Source organism: Hyperolius riggenbachi, chromosome 12 (genome assembly GCF_040937935.1).
Source record: "Hyperolius riggenbachi isolate aHypRig1 chromosome 12, aHypRig1.pri, whole genome shotgun sequence".
Classification (NCBI taxonomy): Eukaryota; Metazoa; Chordata; class Amphibia; order Anura; family Hyperoliidae; genus Hyperolius; species Hyperolius riggenbachi.
The window spans coordinates 211,205,948-211,225,890 of NC_090657.1; the positions used below are offsets into that span (position 1 = coordinate 211,205,948).

At 45.9% G+C, this 19,943-nt stretch overlaps 1 protein-coding gene across 2 annotated transcripts in view; it reads left to right on the forward strand.

Moving 5' to 3' along the window:
* The first annotated feature begins 3,479 nt into the window (after nucleotides 1–3,479).
* Nucleotides 3,480–19,943, forward strand: part of RPTOR (regulatory associated protein of MTOR complex 1) — a 411,258-nt gene continuing 394,794 nt past the window's right edge. For both annotated transcript variants that reach the window (XM_068263876.1, XM_068263877.1), the window contains exon 1: nucleotides 3,480–3,731. In XM_068263876.1, coding sequence (XP_068119977.1) covers nucleotides 3,567–3,731 — 165 coding nt within the window. In that variant the 5' untranslated portion in view covers nucleotides 3,480–3,566. The remainder of the gene's footprint in view (nucleotides 3,732–19,943) is intronic.

The following is a 19,943-nucleotide window of genomic DNA, read 5'->3' on the forward strand; positions in this document are numbered from 1 at the left end:
CAGAGCTTTTATGACAGCCAGAAGGAGTCAGCTGACCAGGCCGGTCAGCTGACAATTCCATCACCTTCCATTGGTCCAGCACTTAGGGGAGGCGCTGGTGAGCGCCTCGCTATATATACTGGGTGATGGTCATTCTCTGGTTGTCTGCCGTTGCGATCACTACGTGGAAGCACTCAGACCTTTTGTCAGATTCTGTGTTATTTTCTAGACCAGTTCCAGGGTGTTGATGATCACGGACCTCACACCCCAGATTAGGAATACTGTATATTATCTGTGTTAATCTTCAGACTAGTTCCGGGGTGTTGATGACTACGGAGCTCACACCCAAGACTAGGAATTAGCTTTACCATCCTGTTATATCTTCAGACTAGTTCCAGGGTGTTGATGATCAAGGAGCTCACACCTTTAGACTAGACAATTGTATATTATTTGTTATGACCTTCTGCTTATCCTGACCTCTCTTCTGACCTCTGGTACTTCGCTACTTCTGATACTCCGTTGCCAAACCTTGCTTGCCTTAGGATTCCGTATCAGTCTCTTCCCTCTGTATCTGATCTGTCTGTCTGTTGCCGACCTGGCTTGTCCGACCTCGAGAACTATCTCCTCTGTTTAGAGATAGTTCACAGATCTGTCAGTGACACTCCACCATTGGTGTCACTCACACTCTGGTCCTTCCCACTCTCAGCCTGACTCCTCCCCTTGGGGAGCCTCAGGCCGTTGGAAGGAGCCTGTTCTTTGGGCAGTATCCCTTACTGCCTTGCACCTTCTATACAGGGGCTCTCCTCAAGTATTACTGTTGCACCAAACACTCATATTACTCAGGTGTCCAGACGTTAGAGATATATCTGATTATCGGTGATACTGCAGATCATCAATAATCGGGTATATATCTGTATTTTCGGTTATACTGCAGATCACCGGTAATCAGATCCTCTCTGTGTTACACCGATCGTTACACTGACATTCCAGAATTGAACTAGAGGCGAGGACCAGAGCATCGGTGAGTGGCTGCGCGGGCACAGGATGTCTGCGGGGGAGCACTAGAAGCACATGGTAAGTTTAACTCTTTTTCCCTCTACCCCCAACAGTAATCCTTTAAAGAGAAAGTCTGCATAGAAAGTCTTCTTACTAAAACAGTGGTACTTTAATGTAGATCAGGGTTCTATCCTGCAAGAATCTACCCCAGAGATTCTTACAGATACGCTCCCCCTCCCCAGCTGAAATGGGTATAGGGGTACTGATGTACCCCTTACCCATATACGCAAAGACTTAAAAAAAGAAACAAAAACACAACAGCAAAAAAGTATTTTATTGTTCTAAATTAACCAGAAATACTTACCTTTAGATAATCCCACGCCAGTATCCTCTAAGGAGGTCCAGTGCACCTACTGTTTCCGATGAACTCAAGGCGCTGAATGGCCATAGACAGCCTCTGTATCTGTTGGCTTCTGAAACAAGCAAGCAGTGACAACAACAAAAAAATGGCCACTGGATAATCCCTGGTCCCCCCAGGCCACGATAAAGTGGCAGAACGAGCGGTTTTCCACATGGATCAGAGGTCCACGGGACCAGAGTAGGGGATGCCCTCGTCCCCCCATTCATATAAAAAACTGCTCTTTCTGCCACTTTAGTGTGACCTCCGGAGACCAGGAAATCGCCAGCAGCCATTTTGTTGACATCACTATGGGCTGAAAATTCTTGTTTCGGAAGCCAATTTTCACACCAGCAGAACGAGGTACTCGAAACAGTGTTATTTACGATTTTCGTGATTTTACTTGAAACGGCCTAATTTCCATGCGAAAATTCGGAACTGTTCCGATTCCGAGAGCTCATGCCTAAAGGTGAACTTACTGTCCCTGCACCAGCTGCAGATTCTTCCAATCTTGCTGCGGTAAGCATGCTATTCCTTGCTAGTTGTGTCACCTGCAAATGTAATGAACTTAACAGAGTCAGCGGAAGAGGTACAGTTGGTGTACAGGGATAACAGGTGTGGGGACAATACACACACTTGTGGAAGTTGGTGGTTGTCTCGCGGGAGGAGCAGTTACCGAGCCTAACTTGCTGCATTCTAATGGAGAGGAAGTCCTTGACCCATGCGCACAGAGTGGAGTCAGCTCCGAGTTGCGCCAGGTAGTCGGACAGTATGTCCGGGCAGATGGTGTTTTGGTGGTAGAGCTAAAGTCCAGGAACAGGATCCTGATGTAGGAGTCAGGTCTTTCAAGGTGTTCTGTGATGTACACCAAGCTGATGTTAATGGCGTGCTCCACGGACCTGTTAGCCCTATATGTGAATTGGTGTGGGTCAAGGAGTGCGTCGGTGGAGCGCTTCAGATAGACAAGGACCAGTAGCACAAAGATCTTCATGATGGTGGGAGTTAGTGCTACAGGTCCAAAGTTGTTTTTGGGGGAGGGATATGGAAACACTAGGAAGATTGATATGGAAGTCATGGAGGATTATGGGCTGTCATAGACGGGACAAGGGGATATAACGGGAAGGGATATGGGGGACATGGAGGGGATATGGAAACACGGGGAGGGGGGATTAGAGGGAGTCAGAAAGGGGACATATGGATACATGGAGGAGGAAGGGGGGATATGGAGACACAGGTAGAGGATATATATGAGGGTTCATAGAGGGGTCATGAGGATGTATGGGGGTAGGGATATGGAAACACAGACAAAATGGATATGGGAGTCATGGAGTATTATGGGGAATCCTAGAGGGGACATGGGAATACTGGGGTTATATGGAGGGGACACATGGGGAGGGGGTATATGGAGGGGATATATGGAGTGGACACATGGGGAGTATATGGAGGGCACACAAGGGGGAAAGGGGACACCTGGGGAGGGGGTATATGGAGGGGACACATTCGAAGTTGGTATATGGAGGTGACACTTGGGGGAGGGGGTGTATGGAGGGGACACATTGGAAGTTGGTATATGGAGGTGACACATGGGGGAGGGGTATATGGAGGGGACATATGGGGCAGGGGGTTTATGGAGGGGACACATGGGGAGTTGGTATATGGAGGGGACGCAAGGAGGAGAGGAGACACATGAGGGAGGGAGTATATGGAGGGGACACATGGGGAGAGGGTATATGGAGGGGACACAAGGAGAGGAGACACATGGGGGAGGGGGTATATGGAGGGGACACAAGGAGGAGAGAGAGAGAGACACATCGGGGAGTTGGTATATGGAGGGGACACAAGGAGGAGAGGAGACACACGGGGGAGGGAGTATATGGAGGGGACACAAGAAGGAAAGGAGACACATCGGGAGGGGTTATATGGAGGGGGACACGTGGCGGAAAGGGCCTATGGAGGCATGAGGGGTGAAGTGAGGACAGTTGCGTATTAGCTATCACACAGCCCAGGTTACACAGCTCACACAGCCCATGCTAGCTGTGGAATCAGGCAGAGGTCACTCTCCCCACGCGTTCTCCCCTGCCCTCAGGTTTGGTCCCCGCCGGACGCTGTAGCCGCAGTGCACGCCGGGAGTGGCAATATGGCGGCGCCCATCGCGCTGCAGTGAGGATCAGGCGGCGCCGCAGAGTCTCCCGGGATGGAGCCGCAGAGCCCGGAGATGCCGGTACCCAGTGCCGGGGAGGAGGAGGAAGAGGGAGAGCTCAGCGACTGGAAGCTGCCGGCTGCCTTCATGAAGAAGAGACACGCCGAGAAGATCGAGGGCAGCCGGGCCCTGGCGCAGAGCTGGCGGATGAAAGACCGGGTATGTTCCCATATGTGCTTATGTACTGTATATACAATGCTTTATATATACTGTACTGCTGTGCTGTCTACACTGCATTCCTGTACATACATCATACTGCTGCTTCCACTGCATGCACCCCCTGTATACTGTACTGCTATATACCTACTAGTATACTGCTGTATACCACCCCCCTGCCTCATGCTATATACCACCCCTCTGCTTCCTACTGCATGCCTCCCTGTATACTGTACTGCTATATACCTATTAGTATACTGCTGTATACCACCCCCTGCCTCATGCTATATACCACCCCCCTCTGCTTCCTACTGCATGCCTCCCTGTATACTGTACTGCTATATACCTACTTGTATACTGCTGTATACCACCCCCCTGCCTCATGCTATATACCACCCCTCTGCTGCATAACACCCTGCTTCCTGCTGCATGCCTCCCTGTATACTGTACTGCTATATGTACACATGTACTGCTATATACCTACTTGTATATTGCTGTATACCCCCCTGCCTCCTGCTATATACCATCCCTCTGCTGCATAACACCCTGCTTCCTACGGCATGCACCCCCTGTATACTGTACTGCTATATACCTACTTGTATACTGCTGTATACCACCCCCCTGCCTCATGCTATATACCACCCCTCTGCTGCATAACACCCTGCTTCATACAGCATGCACCCCCTGTATACTGTACTGCTATATACCTACTTGTATACTGCTGTATACCACCCCCCTGCCTCATGCTATATACCACCCCTCTGCTGCATAACACCCTGCTTCCAACTGCATGCCTCCCTGTATACTGTACTGCTATATACCTACTTGTATACTGCTGTATACCTCCCTGCCTCCTGCTATATACCTCACAGCTGCTTCCTACTGCATGCCTCCCTGTATACTGTACTGCTATATACCTACTTGTATACTACTGTATACCCCCCTGCCTCTTGCCATATACTCCCAGCTGCTTCCTACTGCATGCCTCCCTGTATACTGTACTGCTATATACCTACTTGTATACTGCTGTATACCCCCCTGCCTCTTGCTGTATACTGCCAGCTGCTTCCTACTGCATGCACCCCTGTATACTGTGTACTGTGATATAGAAGAGTGTGGTAGATGTGGGGTAAGTCACTTTAAAGAAATGTGTTTTGAGGGCTTGCTTGAAGTTGTTGAAGGAAGGAGCGAGTCTGAGGGGGAGTGGAAAGGAGTTCCATGGGGGGAGGGGGGCAGCTCTTAAGAAGTCTTGTTGGCATGTGTGGGGCTGTCAGGCGGGGGGAGCATTGGAGGAGCTGAGGGGGTGACTAGGCATTAAACCTCGCATCTACATTTACTCCTCACTAAATAACTTAATCACGCACTGCCTGTACATATACTGTATACTTCCCCCACCTCTTGTTTCCACCCCATTCCTTTAGGCCTCTTTCACAGTGGGACGTTGCGTTTGATGCAACGTTAAAGTCGCACAACGTGCCCCTAACGCAGCGCATGTAGGTTATGAAATTGGACGTTATTTTGCACTACATTATGTGTCTCTTGGGGAGCCGTTTTCGTTGCATACTGATGGAACGAGAACGGCGCATGCGTTACATTTAAAAAAAAAACACATTACTGAGCATGTGCAGCACACATAACGCAGTAAATGTATTGCTAAACGCACAGCATGCAGCACTTTCTAAATATTGCTACACGCTACACACAACACAGCGTGTGCACTGTGAATGTCGCACTGACTTTGTATTGCTGTGCGTTAGTCTGCGTTATAATTTTTGTAACGTGCAACTTTAACGTCCCGCTGTGAAAGAGGCGGAGACTAAGTTCGCAAGGGCAGGGCTCTCACCCTTTTGTGTCATGGAATGTTATTAATTTAATTGCTTGCACACTGTTAGACATTTATACATTTTAGTCATCATGTTACATCTGCTATTGTAATCACCTGTTCTGTATTTTGTACCAGTGTTTATATTTGATGTATATCATTGTCTGTATCATTATGTATCCCTTGTTTGTTTTCTTACATTGTACAGTGCCACGGAATATGTTGGCGCTTTATAAATAATAATAATTAGAGGCAGAGGATCAGCAGGATAGCCAGGCAACTGGTATTGCTTAAAAGGAAATAAATATGGCAACCTCCATATCCCTCTCGTTACAGTTGTCCTTTTTTAAAGTGACCAGAGTGTTTTTCTTGAATTGAGTGTCGGCTGAGGCTTTGTGTGTTCTTATTTACAAGGTCCATTTTGCAGGAAGTAGTGTCCAGTTAGCATTTTCTGCATAGTCTTCCTGGATGGAGCCAGCTGGCTGTTTATTGTGTCAGGTCAGTTGTTGTGCAATGTCTGAGCTGCAGTCTGCACAGGGGAAGCTTTGGAAGACCAAAATGTGGGTGTGACTTGGAGGGGTTCATGGGAGGAACTTTGTACTTGGAAGTATCTGCTGGCATTTTGTCATCTGTGACCTCTGATCTGGAAATTTAATTTAAGGCTTATCTGCACAGCGGCTGCGTTCACACTTGGAATCGCAAAATGCGATCAGTTTCCCAAATGCAGTGTGTTCTGTTGTATTTGCAGATTCGATCAGAGAGAGATTTGTCTGATGGTCGATATGGTGGCCATACATTTTACGGCCGTACATTTAAAGGACAACTGTAACGAGTGATATGGTGGCTGTCATATTTAATTTCTTTTTAAACACCAGTTGCCTGGTAGCCCTATTGATCTATTTGACTGCAGTAGTCTCTGAATAGCACCAGAAACAAGCATGCAGCTAATCTTGTCAGATCTGACAATATTGTCAGAAACCCCTGATCTGCTGCATGCTTGTTCAGGGCTAAATGTATTAGAGGCAGGGACTGTGCAGGGCTGCCAGGCAACTGGTATTGCTTAAAAGGAAATAAATATGGCAGCCTCCATATCCCTCTTGTTACAGTTGTCTTTTAAGCCTCATACAGGTGTATGAGATCTGTCTCCAGAGATTGATCAGGACTGGCTGTACAGACATGTTGTTGGCCTCTAAAGGTACCCATACACCGAGTGATTTTGGCAGCCAATTGACCAAGAGACAGATTTCGCCCTCTTTTCTCTCTGTTGGCCGCCATAAAACGGAGGCAGATTTCCAATCGATTTCTACATGGAATCTTGCTCGAATTGACCTTGTGACGCTACCCCAGCTGCTGTCCCCTTAATGTTTTATCCCCCCCCCCAGTAGTTATATTTTACCAACCACTGTCACAGGCAGGCATCCTAACGAGCACGTCAGCCTGAGATTCACCAGCATGTCGGATCGATCCATTTTGGTCCGAAATTTGTGGCATCTTCGATCCAGCATGCTCTTTTTGGCCCTGATTTTCATCCGATTTGATAATTATCGAATCGGTTGGTCGATTGGCTGCCAAGTCAAAATATTGTGGGCACCTTTAAGGGGTGCTATGGCGAAAAATTTTAAAATGTAAAGTATATGCAAACATAAACGAAGTAAGTTTAGTTTTTTTTTTCTCCCAGAGTTAAATGAGCCATACATGACTCTTCTTATGTTACTGTCACTCACAGTAGGCAGTAGAAATCTGACAGAAGTGACAAGTTTTGGACTAGTCCCCTATGAAGAGATGGACTGTCAGATTTCTACTAACTACTGTAAGTGACTGCAACATAGGAGAAAAGTAATTTATGGCTCATTTTACTCTGGAAAAAACGTGCTTCTTATTTGTCTATGTTTGCACATTTTAAAATTTTTCGCTATAGCGCTCCTTTAAGCTAGCAGTGGGTACTGCTTGTAATCTGTTCCTTGTGTGGTTGATTTCAATGGGATAGAGAATTTTGTCTTGAGATTCCAGTAGTCCTATGTTTGCCCTCCAGCATTCAGAGCCATTGTAATACCATGTCCCCTTCCCCCCCCCCCCCCCCCTCCCCAAGGATTCCCCAGCAATAGATAAGCAATTGCAGAGTCCAGCTGTGAGAACTGAGAAGTCACACCTTTGTTGTGTTCTTGGAGGAGGGGTGCAAATTCCAAATCCAAAAAAAGCTTAATTGGCAGGACCAGAAATTCCAGCAAAGGGTTCTCTTCCAGAGTCCTAGAAGCAAAGAGGCCAGTAGGTCATTCATCACACCACTGTCCACTCAAAGTTGGCTTAAAGCGGACCTGAGCTTAGAACGTCCTCTGTGCTCTAAAAGGTACACTACAGCCTAATCACATTTAAAGGGAACCTGGAGTAAAATTATTTAAAATAAACACATTATGTAGCTGCAAATGAATATTACATACTAACCTCACTGTCAGTTCCTCTCAGAAGCTCACCATTTTCTTCTTAGGATCCCTTCCTGTTCTGACAAGATTTTGTCAGAACTGAAATATACCAGTCGCTGTCAGTTATATATCAGCTGCTGTCAGTTACAACTGAATGTGCAATGTAATGTCCATGTTTCCCTATGGCTCAGGTGGACGATGTTACAGTTTAAAGGTGGCCATACACTGGTCTATTTGCCATCAGATTCAACCAACAGATAGATCCCTCTCTAATCGAATCTGATCATCGTATGGCTGCCTTTACTGCAAACAGATTGTGACCGATCACGATCTGTGGTGGTGCTGCGCCCCCCCCCCCCCCCCACATACATTACCTGCTCCGGCAAGCGCGTATCCCCGTTGTCACCTTCTCTGCTGGGTTCCACATTCCGGTCCGGCTGCCTAATTGAGCCTAATTGGTGGCGAAAAAAATATATAGCTCATTTTGATGTGATAAGTAGTGATAAAGTTATTGTAGAATGAATGGGAGGAGCTCTAAAATGTGAAAATTGCTCTGGTCCATTAGGGGAATACCACCTGTAGTGGTGAAGTGGTTAAAGCCATGAAACCCCTTGTGGGTCGCAGGGTGGGAAAGCGAGAGGGAAGCTGAGGGTACAGACAGCAATAACAACCCCCTTAAGACTCCGCAAGCCTTTACACAATGTTCAGAACTAAAGTAAAAAGTAATTATGGCGCTGTACTTCCCGCTAAGTGTTTGTCTTCTGGGTGAAATACACTTTTTGTTGAACATATCGGCAGAAGTGGGTCCTTCACAAAGGAGAAGATGAACAATAAAACGCTATTGCGCAGTGTGTTTCCACAGAAACCGCTCACGGCTAAATACTTTCTACATATCTCTCTTCAGCCGAGGAACCTGACTTAGCCTGACTTGCACAAAATAATTATATTTACCTGCACAGAGCAGCACATGATGTGCGTAAGATATTTTTTTGGAGGGATGCTATATTTGCTATAGCGGTTTGTCTGTTCTTGATTGTTGTTTTTTTTTTTTTTAATGTAAGAATTCCTCGGAACATCACAATAGGAGTCTGTTACACTCCTCCTCAATCTACTGCTGCGCTAAAGTTACATTTCATCATAGCACATTTCATAATTCTGCATATAAGCCGACCCGTGTATAAGCCGAGGTGCCAACTTTTATATCAGAAACCAGGAAAAAGTGGTTGACTAGCATATAAGCCCACACTCCGCTCCACAAGCCAGGGGACAGGTAGTCTTGAGCAGCGCACTTAGCGCAGGTACAGGGGATGGAGGGCATGGACACAGCAGGGAGCCAGCTGGTAAGAGCTGGATCGCTAGTGCAAGATCCTTATGCTCCTCTGCCAGTAACAAAACCTGCTCTATCTGTTCAGTCCCACTGACTCGCATATAAGCCGCATGGGGTAACTTTTCAGCTAATTTTTAAGTATATAAGGTATTCCTTCTTATAAGATATCTTGCCCGGTATTTTAGGGCCGCTGCATAAACGCTAGAATCTGTCAGGGTGGCTGCCTCGGACGAGAGCCGTCAAGCATCTGTACAAGGCTTTTCTTAGGGACAACTATTCATAAAAAAGGTTTTTGCTCGACATGTCGGAAATAATCTTCCAATTCCCGTCAATCGGACAGGAAATTGTATTGTGTATTTAGCATATAGACAAGACATTGTATACACTCTGTAAAGCTCTGCGGAAGATATTGCCGCTATATAAACCAGGGCGGTGGAGTCGGAGCAACTTTGGGGTACCTGTCGGAGCTGAGTTGCGCCAGAAACTGATGTGTTGGATGATTTTTGTACCCACTTTATAGCCCTGCAAGGGCTGCAGAGTTTGTCGAGGACTCCAGTGTTCTCTCCAGAATTTTTTTCCAGCCGGGTGGCATGAAAAAGTAGCCGGGTGGGGCGAGATGAAAATGCAGGGCAACTCTGCTTACAGCATAGGAGGAGGTGAAGAGGTGAGCCGATGACAGCCGGGTGGTCACCAAATCTAGCCGGGTGGAGCACCCAGCTAAAAGAGCCTGGGGAGAACACTGGACTCAGAGCAATTTTTGGGTACCAAGGGCCTCATGCAATTCACTTTTTCTCATGAGTTTTCTCCTAGGAGATAATTTTTTTATCTTCAATTAACTTTTTAGCACTCTGCAATGCAAAAAGTACCAAAAAGAAGGTTGAAAAGTACTGTCAACATTTAGAGAATTTGTTTGCTTGTTGGGGGTGTAAAAGGCATTTTATGTACAAGTTATGAAACAATCACCTAGGAGAAAGCCAAGGAGAAAACGTGGCCCTGGAGTTGTCTGTGATTCTTGTACCAAGTCTCCCCTGATGACGCAAGATTGCGAAACCGGTCGGGAAGGCGACAGGCGGCACCATTTTATTTGAGGTCTTCTATTGACCATTTTATGCGCGCTACTTTTTCGGGGTTCCCAGTGCACGGGCCCCGTATGTGAGTTTCTTTTATCCTTGTTTTTAAATTGTTGTACTTGTTATGTAATAAAGACGGTTTACACTTAGATGTGCCGTACATCTCTTTCATGTCACTATCCTACTGGACTCCTTTTTGGTGAGTCTCTGTGACCTCAAGATATCTAATATATTCCGGAGGAATCTGTGGTGTGCAACATCGCTGGTGAAACGACACCATTTGAAAGTTCTGCGGACCATCTATCAAACTCGTTTACAACCTTATAATGTGGGTTGTTGGAATCTGGTAAGCCTTGCTTCTTTACCTTTTTGTTCGAAGATCCTGTATACCAGAAAATGACGAAAGATGTATTACTATAGACCTGCGCTGACTTTATATATTCATTGCTTGTGATTCTTGTACCACTTTCACAGCCTTGATATAAATACTAAACCATAACAACATGCTGTTTATTCTCTTTGAGAGATCTCTCCGCATTCTGGCCCCTGGCAATGTCCACTCTTCTAACGAAACACGGTGAGCCCCCGACAGGCAGGTTATTAGCGCTAAATCAGTTGGTATAATTACCGCTAGTTCCTCTGATTTGTTTATGCCATTACATTTTATAGCCATCGAACCTTTTTCCTCCCATCAATACCCCCTCGAGACATGCAATTGATCGCTTTTTCGCAATTAGTAGCGGTCAATGTTTTCCCCTCAAGACGGAGACCAGTTTCTTTGATGTTTTAACTTCTGGTACTTTTTGAAATCAAATGTTCTAAGTTTGTAACCTGTGTCTCTTTAGATTTCTGGTACCTCTGCGTTGTTGCATTGTCCGGGTGCACCTTCAACTAGAGTACCATAGAGGATGCAATATTGACCACCCAACTGAAAAAGAAACTAGAATTACATGCAGCGTTCAGACATCCTGGTTCTATGTCTTTCTTCCCGGGGTGGTGACTGTTAAGCCCAATCTACACAATTCGATTCTTTGTACGATTCGATTACGATTCTATTTATGATCCACTAACCATGCTATCTTCTATGTTGTAGAAGGGCCAACAGATTGAGAAGGCTGTGTGGGTAAATACTCTTACTACATCGAGATTGTATGGTTAGGGACCAACTTTAAAGGACACCCGAGGTGAAAATAAACTAATTAAATAAATGATTGTATCTATCTTCCTTCTCCTAAAAATTACTTTTTAAGATAGACCACAGTTTTATTTTATGTTTAAATCTACTTTTTAAGTCTTTATAGTTGGAATTTCTTATCAGTGATGGTCAAACTGTAGTCACTTCCTGTCTGAGTCAGGACTGAGTCAGCCACTTACATACATGATATTTCACTCTTTCAGGCAGAAAGAAAAAAAGGAACACAGCATAGTTATTTCTGTGATAGGCACTGTACATACACGTCTGTCTCCTCATGTCACATGTCACCTCAGGTATCCTTTAAAGGGAGGTGAGAGGGATATGGAGTCTGACATGTTTATTTCCTTTTAGTCAATGCACATTGCCTGACTATCCTGCTGATCTTTCGCCTCTAATACTTTAACCACTTAACGACCGCCTAACGCCGATAGGGGTCGGCAGGTCGTAAGTGGTATTACATGGAAGCGGCCCTTCCATGTCAGTTCACGGTGGGTGTCTCCATGAACAGACTGCGAGCCGCCGTTCGCGGCTCACACGCGTAATGTAAACACGCGGGGAAGAAATCCCCGCTGTTTACATCATACGGTGCTGCTGCGCAGCAGCGCCGTAAAAGGGATCGCTGCCGCCTGATAGGCTGAAGCCCATAGCCTGCAGGAGAAACAGGTATGGGCAGAGAGGGCGGAAATCGCTGCGGAGGGGGGCTTTGAGGAGATTCCCAGTCCCTGCACTGGCCCCACAGCCCCACAGCATGAAGGAACCACCATCATATTTTATTGTAGGTAGCAGGTGTTTTCTTGGAATGCTGCGTTCTTATTCCTCCATGCATAATGCCCCTTGTTATGACCAAATAACTCAATTTTAGTTTCATTAGTCCACAGCACCTTATTCCAAAATAAAGCTGGCTTGTCCAAATGTGCTTTAGCATACCTCAAGTGGCTCTGTTTGTGCTGTGGGTGTAGAAAAGGCTTCCTCTGCATCACTCTTGCATACAGCATCTCTTTGTGCAATGCTCAGTGAGTCCATCTGCAGCAAGATGATGCTGTAGGTCTTTGGTGCTGGTCTGTGGGTTGACTCTGTGTTCTCACTATTCGTCGCTTCTGTTTATCCGATATTTTTCTTGGTCTGCTACTTCGAGCCTTAACTTGAACTGAGCCTGTGGTCTTCCATTTCCTCAATATGTTCCTAACTGTGGAAACAGCTGAAATCTCTGAGACAGCTTTCTGTATTCCCTGTTGAACAGGGAATTCCCTGTTGAACAGGGAATTCCCTGTTCAAAACGCCCGCCAGCGGCATTTCTGCAGGGTTTTCTGAGCTGGCCGCGCCTCCTGCCGCTCCCCCACCTCCCTGCACGCTGTGAGAGAGACAGTCTCTCAGTGCAGCGTTATGACCTATAGGTCACAAAAGTGAAAGTGGGCCATTATGGCCCAGGGAAGCGACGTTTTTTGTGGCTACCTGGTCCGCTCCGCCCTGCGGATCAGGTAGTCTACCTTTTTTTTTTTTTTTTTTTTTTTTTTTGTGAGCCCACCTCGGGCTCTCTTTAAGGTTTACTTTGTTTGACTAGATTAGCTTCAGGTGTGTGATTCATACACTACTGATGCTTGAAAGACCAGCAGGACAGCCAGGCAACTGGTATTGTTTAATAGGAAATAAATATGGCAGCCTCCATAGCCCTCTCACTTTAAGCAGTTTTTGATTGAGAATGGGTACTAGAAGAATATAGAGCGCTCCATAGTGTAAAATCACAGGGGACTTTTATTGCACACAATGAAAATCTACTTACAAGATAAAAACTTTGTATCGCGCATGTAGTTATGCAAAGAACAGGATCTCCTCTCCTCTATTCAGCAGATACCCCTGGGCTGGGGCCAGCAGCGCAGCGTCCGGTGTCTTGGAAGGGAAGTGGGTGGAGCCTGGAATCAGCGTGCCCTCAGCGTCCTTACCCGCTTCGACGTCGTCAGATCAGGTTGACTGGGAATGCTCTAGTTCTGAGCCTCCAATACACACACACTCAGTCCGTTTATTGATATTTAATGGTTTGTCAGTACGACTGTGAATGCCATCGGATTGCCTTTAATTGGTCGCGTTTATAATTTTATATAGGCTTCTCTTGAGGCATCGTTCACATGTATGCAACGCAGCGCTTAAGTTTGCACGCCATCTGCGCTGCTACCCGCTGCGCTGCTGATCCCAAAGAGTGATGGGATCAGCTCTGCGCTTGCGGGCAGAATGCATGCAGCAGTACGCAAGCGCATCACAGCGCATCATACTGCTGCGCAGCGCCTTTTGACGTGAATGGCGGAAGGGCTGTCTATGCCCTTCTGCCGTTCTTGTGTGTGACTCACCATACGCACTTCCAAATGCACACGGAAGCGCATATGATGTGAACGAGGCCTAGGAAGTCTTGTCCTGGCTTTTGATGAGCTGAGCCGTTTAACCCTGCCCATGGCTGGTCTGTGGCGACGCTCCCCCTCCACATCTGTCATACGTGTGAAGATGTGGGAGGCTTTGTCTGGGATTAAGGTGAGGAAATAGTCCAGGTCAATAGACTCCAATCTCCCGCTTGTCAGTCCACCGGATTTCTCCCTTCTGTGGGACTTCTGACACATCTCCATTCATTAATTGCTCTGACACATGGAGAAGGCTGGAGGAATTCATTAGTGGATTCAGGGCAGATTGGTGTGGCCGTCTGCAATGACCTCCTTAGATCTTCCTATAGATGAGGTGAAGGGATAGGTATGGAATAGGGGAAAGTTAGTTTAATAAAAAAAATGTATTGCACTATTCAGGACACCCACTTTTACATTTATGCTTGTTGGGGACAGATGGAAAACACAGAGAAATGCACCCTGTATGTATTTAGAGAGATTAGCCTGTCTAATTCCCCCCTCATCTGTGACTAATCACAACTGTAATCTGATCTCTCAGCTGTGTCAGTTCAGGAATCTCTTCTGCCACGGCAGAGCAGCTAATTGGTAAACAGGATGTTAGCCCTATGTCTGCTTCCATGAAAGCAGGAAGTAAACACACTGCAGATTAATTGCAAGATTTTTATCAGCTGTAGCTGAGAAATTAGTTCAGGTCCGCTATAATTATCCTGGTTTCAGCATCAGAAACACTTCCTATAGCTATATATTGCCGTCTATTGGTATGTAACCCCTCCCACCCTGTGATGTCACAGCCTAAGCTATGATGTCACACAGTTTTCTGCCCCAGAGCACTCTGGGAGAGCAGGTGTGGTTTTTTTTCTGCACACTTTGAAACAAACGACAAACATTCCGCAGTGCTGTACCTGCCAGTAGTAAAGATGTCACCACCTGTGCAGCAGGCTACTCCAGCATAACAATACATACTGATTAGCTGTGGGGACGCGGCAGGAAGAGGTCTTTATCCCCATGAAATTCCAGGGGAAAATTCTACGAGCTTTGTACAGTAGCTCTGCCTCCAGTACAGTCAATCTCCGCTGATCGCCGCCTCTCCCCGCCCCTCTCAGTGAAAGAAGACTGAGAGGGGCGGGGAGGGGCGGAGTTCCTCGTAGATTGACGTGAGTAGAGGCAAAGCTACTGCACAAAGCTCTGCCTCTACACAGGAGTCACAAAATTTTCCCCGGGGATTTCAGGGGTATTAACCACCTGGGCAATACAATAATATCGCCAGGGGGCGGCGCAGCACTTTTTTTTTTTTAATCTTTTTTTAATCCTGTAGCTAGCCTCCGGCGATCAGAGCAAGCAGAAAACCCTGTTCAGAACGGGATTTCCTGTTTGGCTTCCCCTGTCGCCATGGCAACGATCGGGATGACGTCAATGACGTCGTGACGTCAGAGGGAGTCCCGATCCACCCCTCAGCGCTGCCTGGCACTGATTGGCCAGGCTGCGCACGGGGTCTAGGGGGGAGCGGCACGGCGGGTAGCGGCGAATCAGCTTGGAGCGGCGGCGATCAGTATATACACGCAGCTAGCAAAGTGCTAGCTGCGTGCAACAAAAAAAAATTATGCAAATCGGCCCACCAGGGCCTGAGAAATCCTCTGCGGCGGTTTACCCCGAGCTCAGCTCGGGATTATCGCCCAGAGGGTTAAGACCTCATTCTGCCGCGTCCCCACTGCGAATCAGTTTGGATTATAATGCTGAAGCTGCCTGCTGGATAAAAACAGGTATTTTAAATGGCTTCAGAGTCTCTTTAAAGGGACTCCGAGCACCTCTTGTGGGTATGCCTTTAAGACTCCGACCAGTACTGCAGAGTACTTAAAGGGGAACTGAAGTAAGAGGTATACGGAGGCTGCCATATTTATTTCCTTTTAATCAATACCAGTTGCCTGGCAGCCCTGCTGGTCTATTTCTCTGCAGTAGTATCTGAATTACACCAGAAAAGAGCATTGCAGCTAGTCTTGTCAGATCTGACTTTAAAGTCTGAAACACCTGATCTGCTGCATGCTTGTTCAGGGGCTGTCGCTAATAGTATTAGAGGCAGAGGATCAGCAGGGCTGCCAGGCAACTGGTATTGCTTAAAAGGAAATAAACATGGCAGCCTCCATATACCTCTCTTCAGTTCCCCTTTAAAGATGCATACCTTTCTGTAGCTTGTGCTCTCCTCCTTCATTTCATGCCTGAATCACCGTTCTACACCAAATAGTTTTCGTTTGATTTCAATTTAAAAATTGCGGCTGCCGTCTTGGCTATGTTATAGCTGCCGGATCACCCCTGTCTTCTCTGTTAGAGAAGTGCATCACTGAATGAAGCAGGAAGAGGAAGTGACACGCATGGCCATTGCAAGAGGCTCCTCCAGAGGGGTCATAGCGCGACTTTGTTGGGAGTTGTCTGGCTTAAAGGCATGCCCATAAGAGGTTCTCGGAGTCCCTTTAAGATAAATGTATGTAGTTTTAATTTTACTATTTGGCCACAAGATATCACGCATTACTTTCCAGTGCGGACGTACTATTAGTACGTGAACCGGAAGTAATGCGTGAACGTTTTGGTTTTGGTAAATGAGCGGGATCTCATGCCGGCAATCATTGACACAGGAGCTTAGATGAATGAATGGGAACGGAGTTCCCATTCATTCATCTCCACTCTAACAGTTGTCAGCAAGAACAAGAGCGAGCAGGAGTGTGCAGCGGCAATAGATTTATATCTACGTCCCTGGGACTTAAGATGAAGTCCTGAGGGACATAGATGTACTGTGCCTGGTGCAACAAATAACTAAATTACCCTTTGGTTCATGGCGTCCATATCTTACCTGAAATGGGAAGTTGTCTGTTTGCCTGCTGAAATAAAAAAAAAAATTAACTTCCCACAATCCTGCTGACACTGCACAGTTCCTGCAGTTAGTCAAAGGCACCCAGAACAGGTAAAAAGAGCATCTCCAGCATCTCCTGCATGAAACTCACTCAGACATGGGATTACCACCCTGTTCTGCGGCTTCCTGTCCCGAGCTTGACTCGGGATTACCGCTAAGGAAGAAAGAAAAAGTGTAAAATTTAAAATACATGTAAACACATACAAATAAGAATTACTATATTATAAGAATACTATTGCAAGCACTCCTAACAAAAGCTATTTGGCAGCTCTATTAGAGTGGCAGACTATAGTGTTACAGCAGACTATAGTGCTACACAGAACTTGTTGTGGGGGCAATTTTTGAACAGATGAGATCTATATTTGTATGCATTTTTTTTATTTAGGTTATTTTTTATCATTTTTTGTCACTTTTGGATCAGGTGGCTCCATTGTGTGCAAGCTGTGGGTGATTTATGCATGTGAGAACACGGCATAGGAGAGTGCATACCTAATAATAGTATGAAATATGTGAGTGAATGTTGTTGGTTTAAAATATTCAGATGACCATTGTTTTAATTGTGAGCAAGCCTGGCATTTTTATCAGACCTTAATATTTATGTGAAATTGTACTTTTAATAAACAAATTTATATACCTAGGCAAACTGACGTTATCCTTTCATATATATATATATTGGATTGTGTGCATAATAACTATACATCCCGGAATAGTCCAGCCAGTGGTGGCTGGATAGTGTAGTGGTTGAGGGCTCTGCCTTTGACACAGGCAACCAGTGTTCGAGTCTCGGCTCTGCCTGTTTGTAGCGCCATCCTCTGTATTAACTTTTTTTACTTACAAATAAGAAGTATGCTTCTTCCAGAGTAAAATGAGCTGTAAATGACTTCTCTTCTATGTTGCTGTCACTTACAGTAGGTAGTAGAAATATGACAGAACCGACAGGTTTTGGAATAGCTCATCTTCTCATGGGGTATTCTTAGCATGGCCTTTATTTTTTTATAAAGACACTCCCTGAAATGGATTTATACAAATATGTTACTCAGCCTCCCTGCTTGCTGAACACTATTCTGGCAGTTGGACTAAGCAACTGCCATTCACAAAGTGCTTTTTGAAAAGAAAGTGAACGTTGAGCACTCCCCTATGAGGAGATGAGCTGGTCCAAAACCTGTTGGTAATGTTAGATTTCTACTACCTACTGTAAGTCAAAGCAACATATGAGAAAATAAATTCATAGCACGTTTTACTTGAGGAGAAATTAACTTCTTGTTTGTCTATTTGTATATTTTTACATGTACATTAAATTTTACGATTTTCATGATCGTGGTCCTTTAAGCCATAGCAGTGATAGCTAACCTTGGCACTCCAGCTGTGACAAAACTACAAATCCTATCATGCCTCTGCCTCCCCGAGTTATACTTAGAGCTGTCAGAGTATTGCAATGCCTCATGGGACTTGTAGTTCCACCACAGCTGGAGTGCCAAGGTTAGCCATCACTGCCCTATTGCATTGAGCTTTCTATCTTTATTAAATATTACATTTTTTACCCCGGCTGGTCTAGTAGGCTGCTGCTATTTTTCATTGAGGAGTAAAATATACATCACAGACAAATCTCTCATTAACATTCCGCTCAGCGCACCGAAAATAAAACGATAAATAAGTTATTATTCCGCAGCCTGACACACTCACCCGATATATCTTCCACTCCTGACGTCCCCAAATCGTTTAATGCTTGATCACATGAGCAATTTTCATTGATAAAATCTGTTTGATTCCAGGCATTAATCCACATGCTTATCTCCCCGCGCTGCCTGGATGTCATCATCATCTGACCGCTCTTTAATCAATTATGTATATCAGATGTTCTCTGCTGGTTTCCACCTCCCATTTCCACGAAAAGACAACTTTTTAGCTTTGATTTGTGAGATCTCTCACCAGAGACCATTTTTTTACAGGACCAGCTAAAATGAGCGCGATAAATGGGATAATGATGTATAAAAATTGCTATATCACTTTATAAACAGTATTGTGTCGTTTCTGAAGAAACCAGATGATATTAGCTTTAAAGCGCTAGAGACATATTTAATCTGGCTGTATGGGGCTCCACCCACTTTTACAAAATGTTAACCCCATGCACCCAGTGACCCACCGTGCCAAGTTTGGGGTCTCTGCGAGAATGACAGCTTTTTAAATTTTCTCATTTAAGTCAATAGGGAAAAGTTGTGTGTGGCCCCACCCAATTTTTTTAAGGTCCCCCCCCCCCCCCCCCAAAAAAAAGCGACATAATTGTTCAGGTTGACCCATGACTCACATTTAGTGAGTTACCGTAAACTTCAGAGCTGTACGAGTGGCCATATTTTAAGATTTTCCAATAAAAGTCTCTGTAAAAAAAGCCAGCACAATTAATAGGTCAATGTTTGACTTCTGTGAAAGCTTTCCTCGCTTCCGATTTTACATTCTTACATTTAACACGGATGGCAAAGTGCATTAAGGTGGCTATACACTAGTTGAGCAGGGAGTACCTCTCCTCCATCTAACACCCACTGGGGGTGCTCTTGCAGTCCTTTCCCAGCTGCCTTTGGGTAGCTTTGTCTCTTCCTGGCTGCTTCCTCTGCCACCTCCCTGCACGTCACTCTGTGTGTGTGAGCCACAAAGCAGCTTCTTCCAGCGACGTGACCCCAGGGGTCACAGAATCTAAAGTAAGAGCGCAGGGCACTGGAGAGGTGGAGAGCAGCAGGGATTGCTACCTGATCTGCCCAGAACCCCCCCCTCCTCCCAGATCAGGTAGCATTTTTAATATAAGTCTCCACCTCGGGTTCCCTATAAAGCCTTGTACACACTTAAGTCGGCTGAGGTGGCTGGTAACAACCGCCTTAGCCGATCTGCAAGTCTATGGCAACCCCCAGCTCGCGAGCGTTCTGTTCGATCAACTCGCCCAACGGACGGCCAACCTTCTTTGAAGACGCCGCTCCCTCTGCCCGCTTAGTGACGTCACGCACGCGACGATCCTTCAGTTAAATGAATGTCACCTAACGGGGATTGGGGACCGATCCCTAAGGCGATATTGCTGGGCCAAGGCTGTACAGACGTGTAGTTAT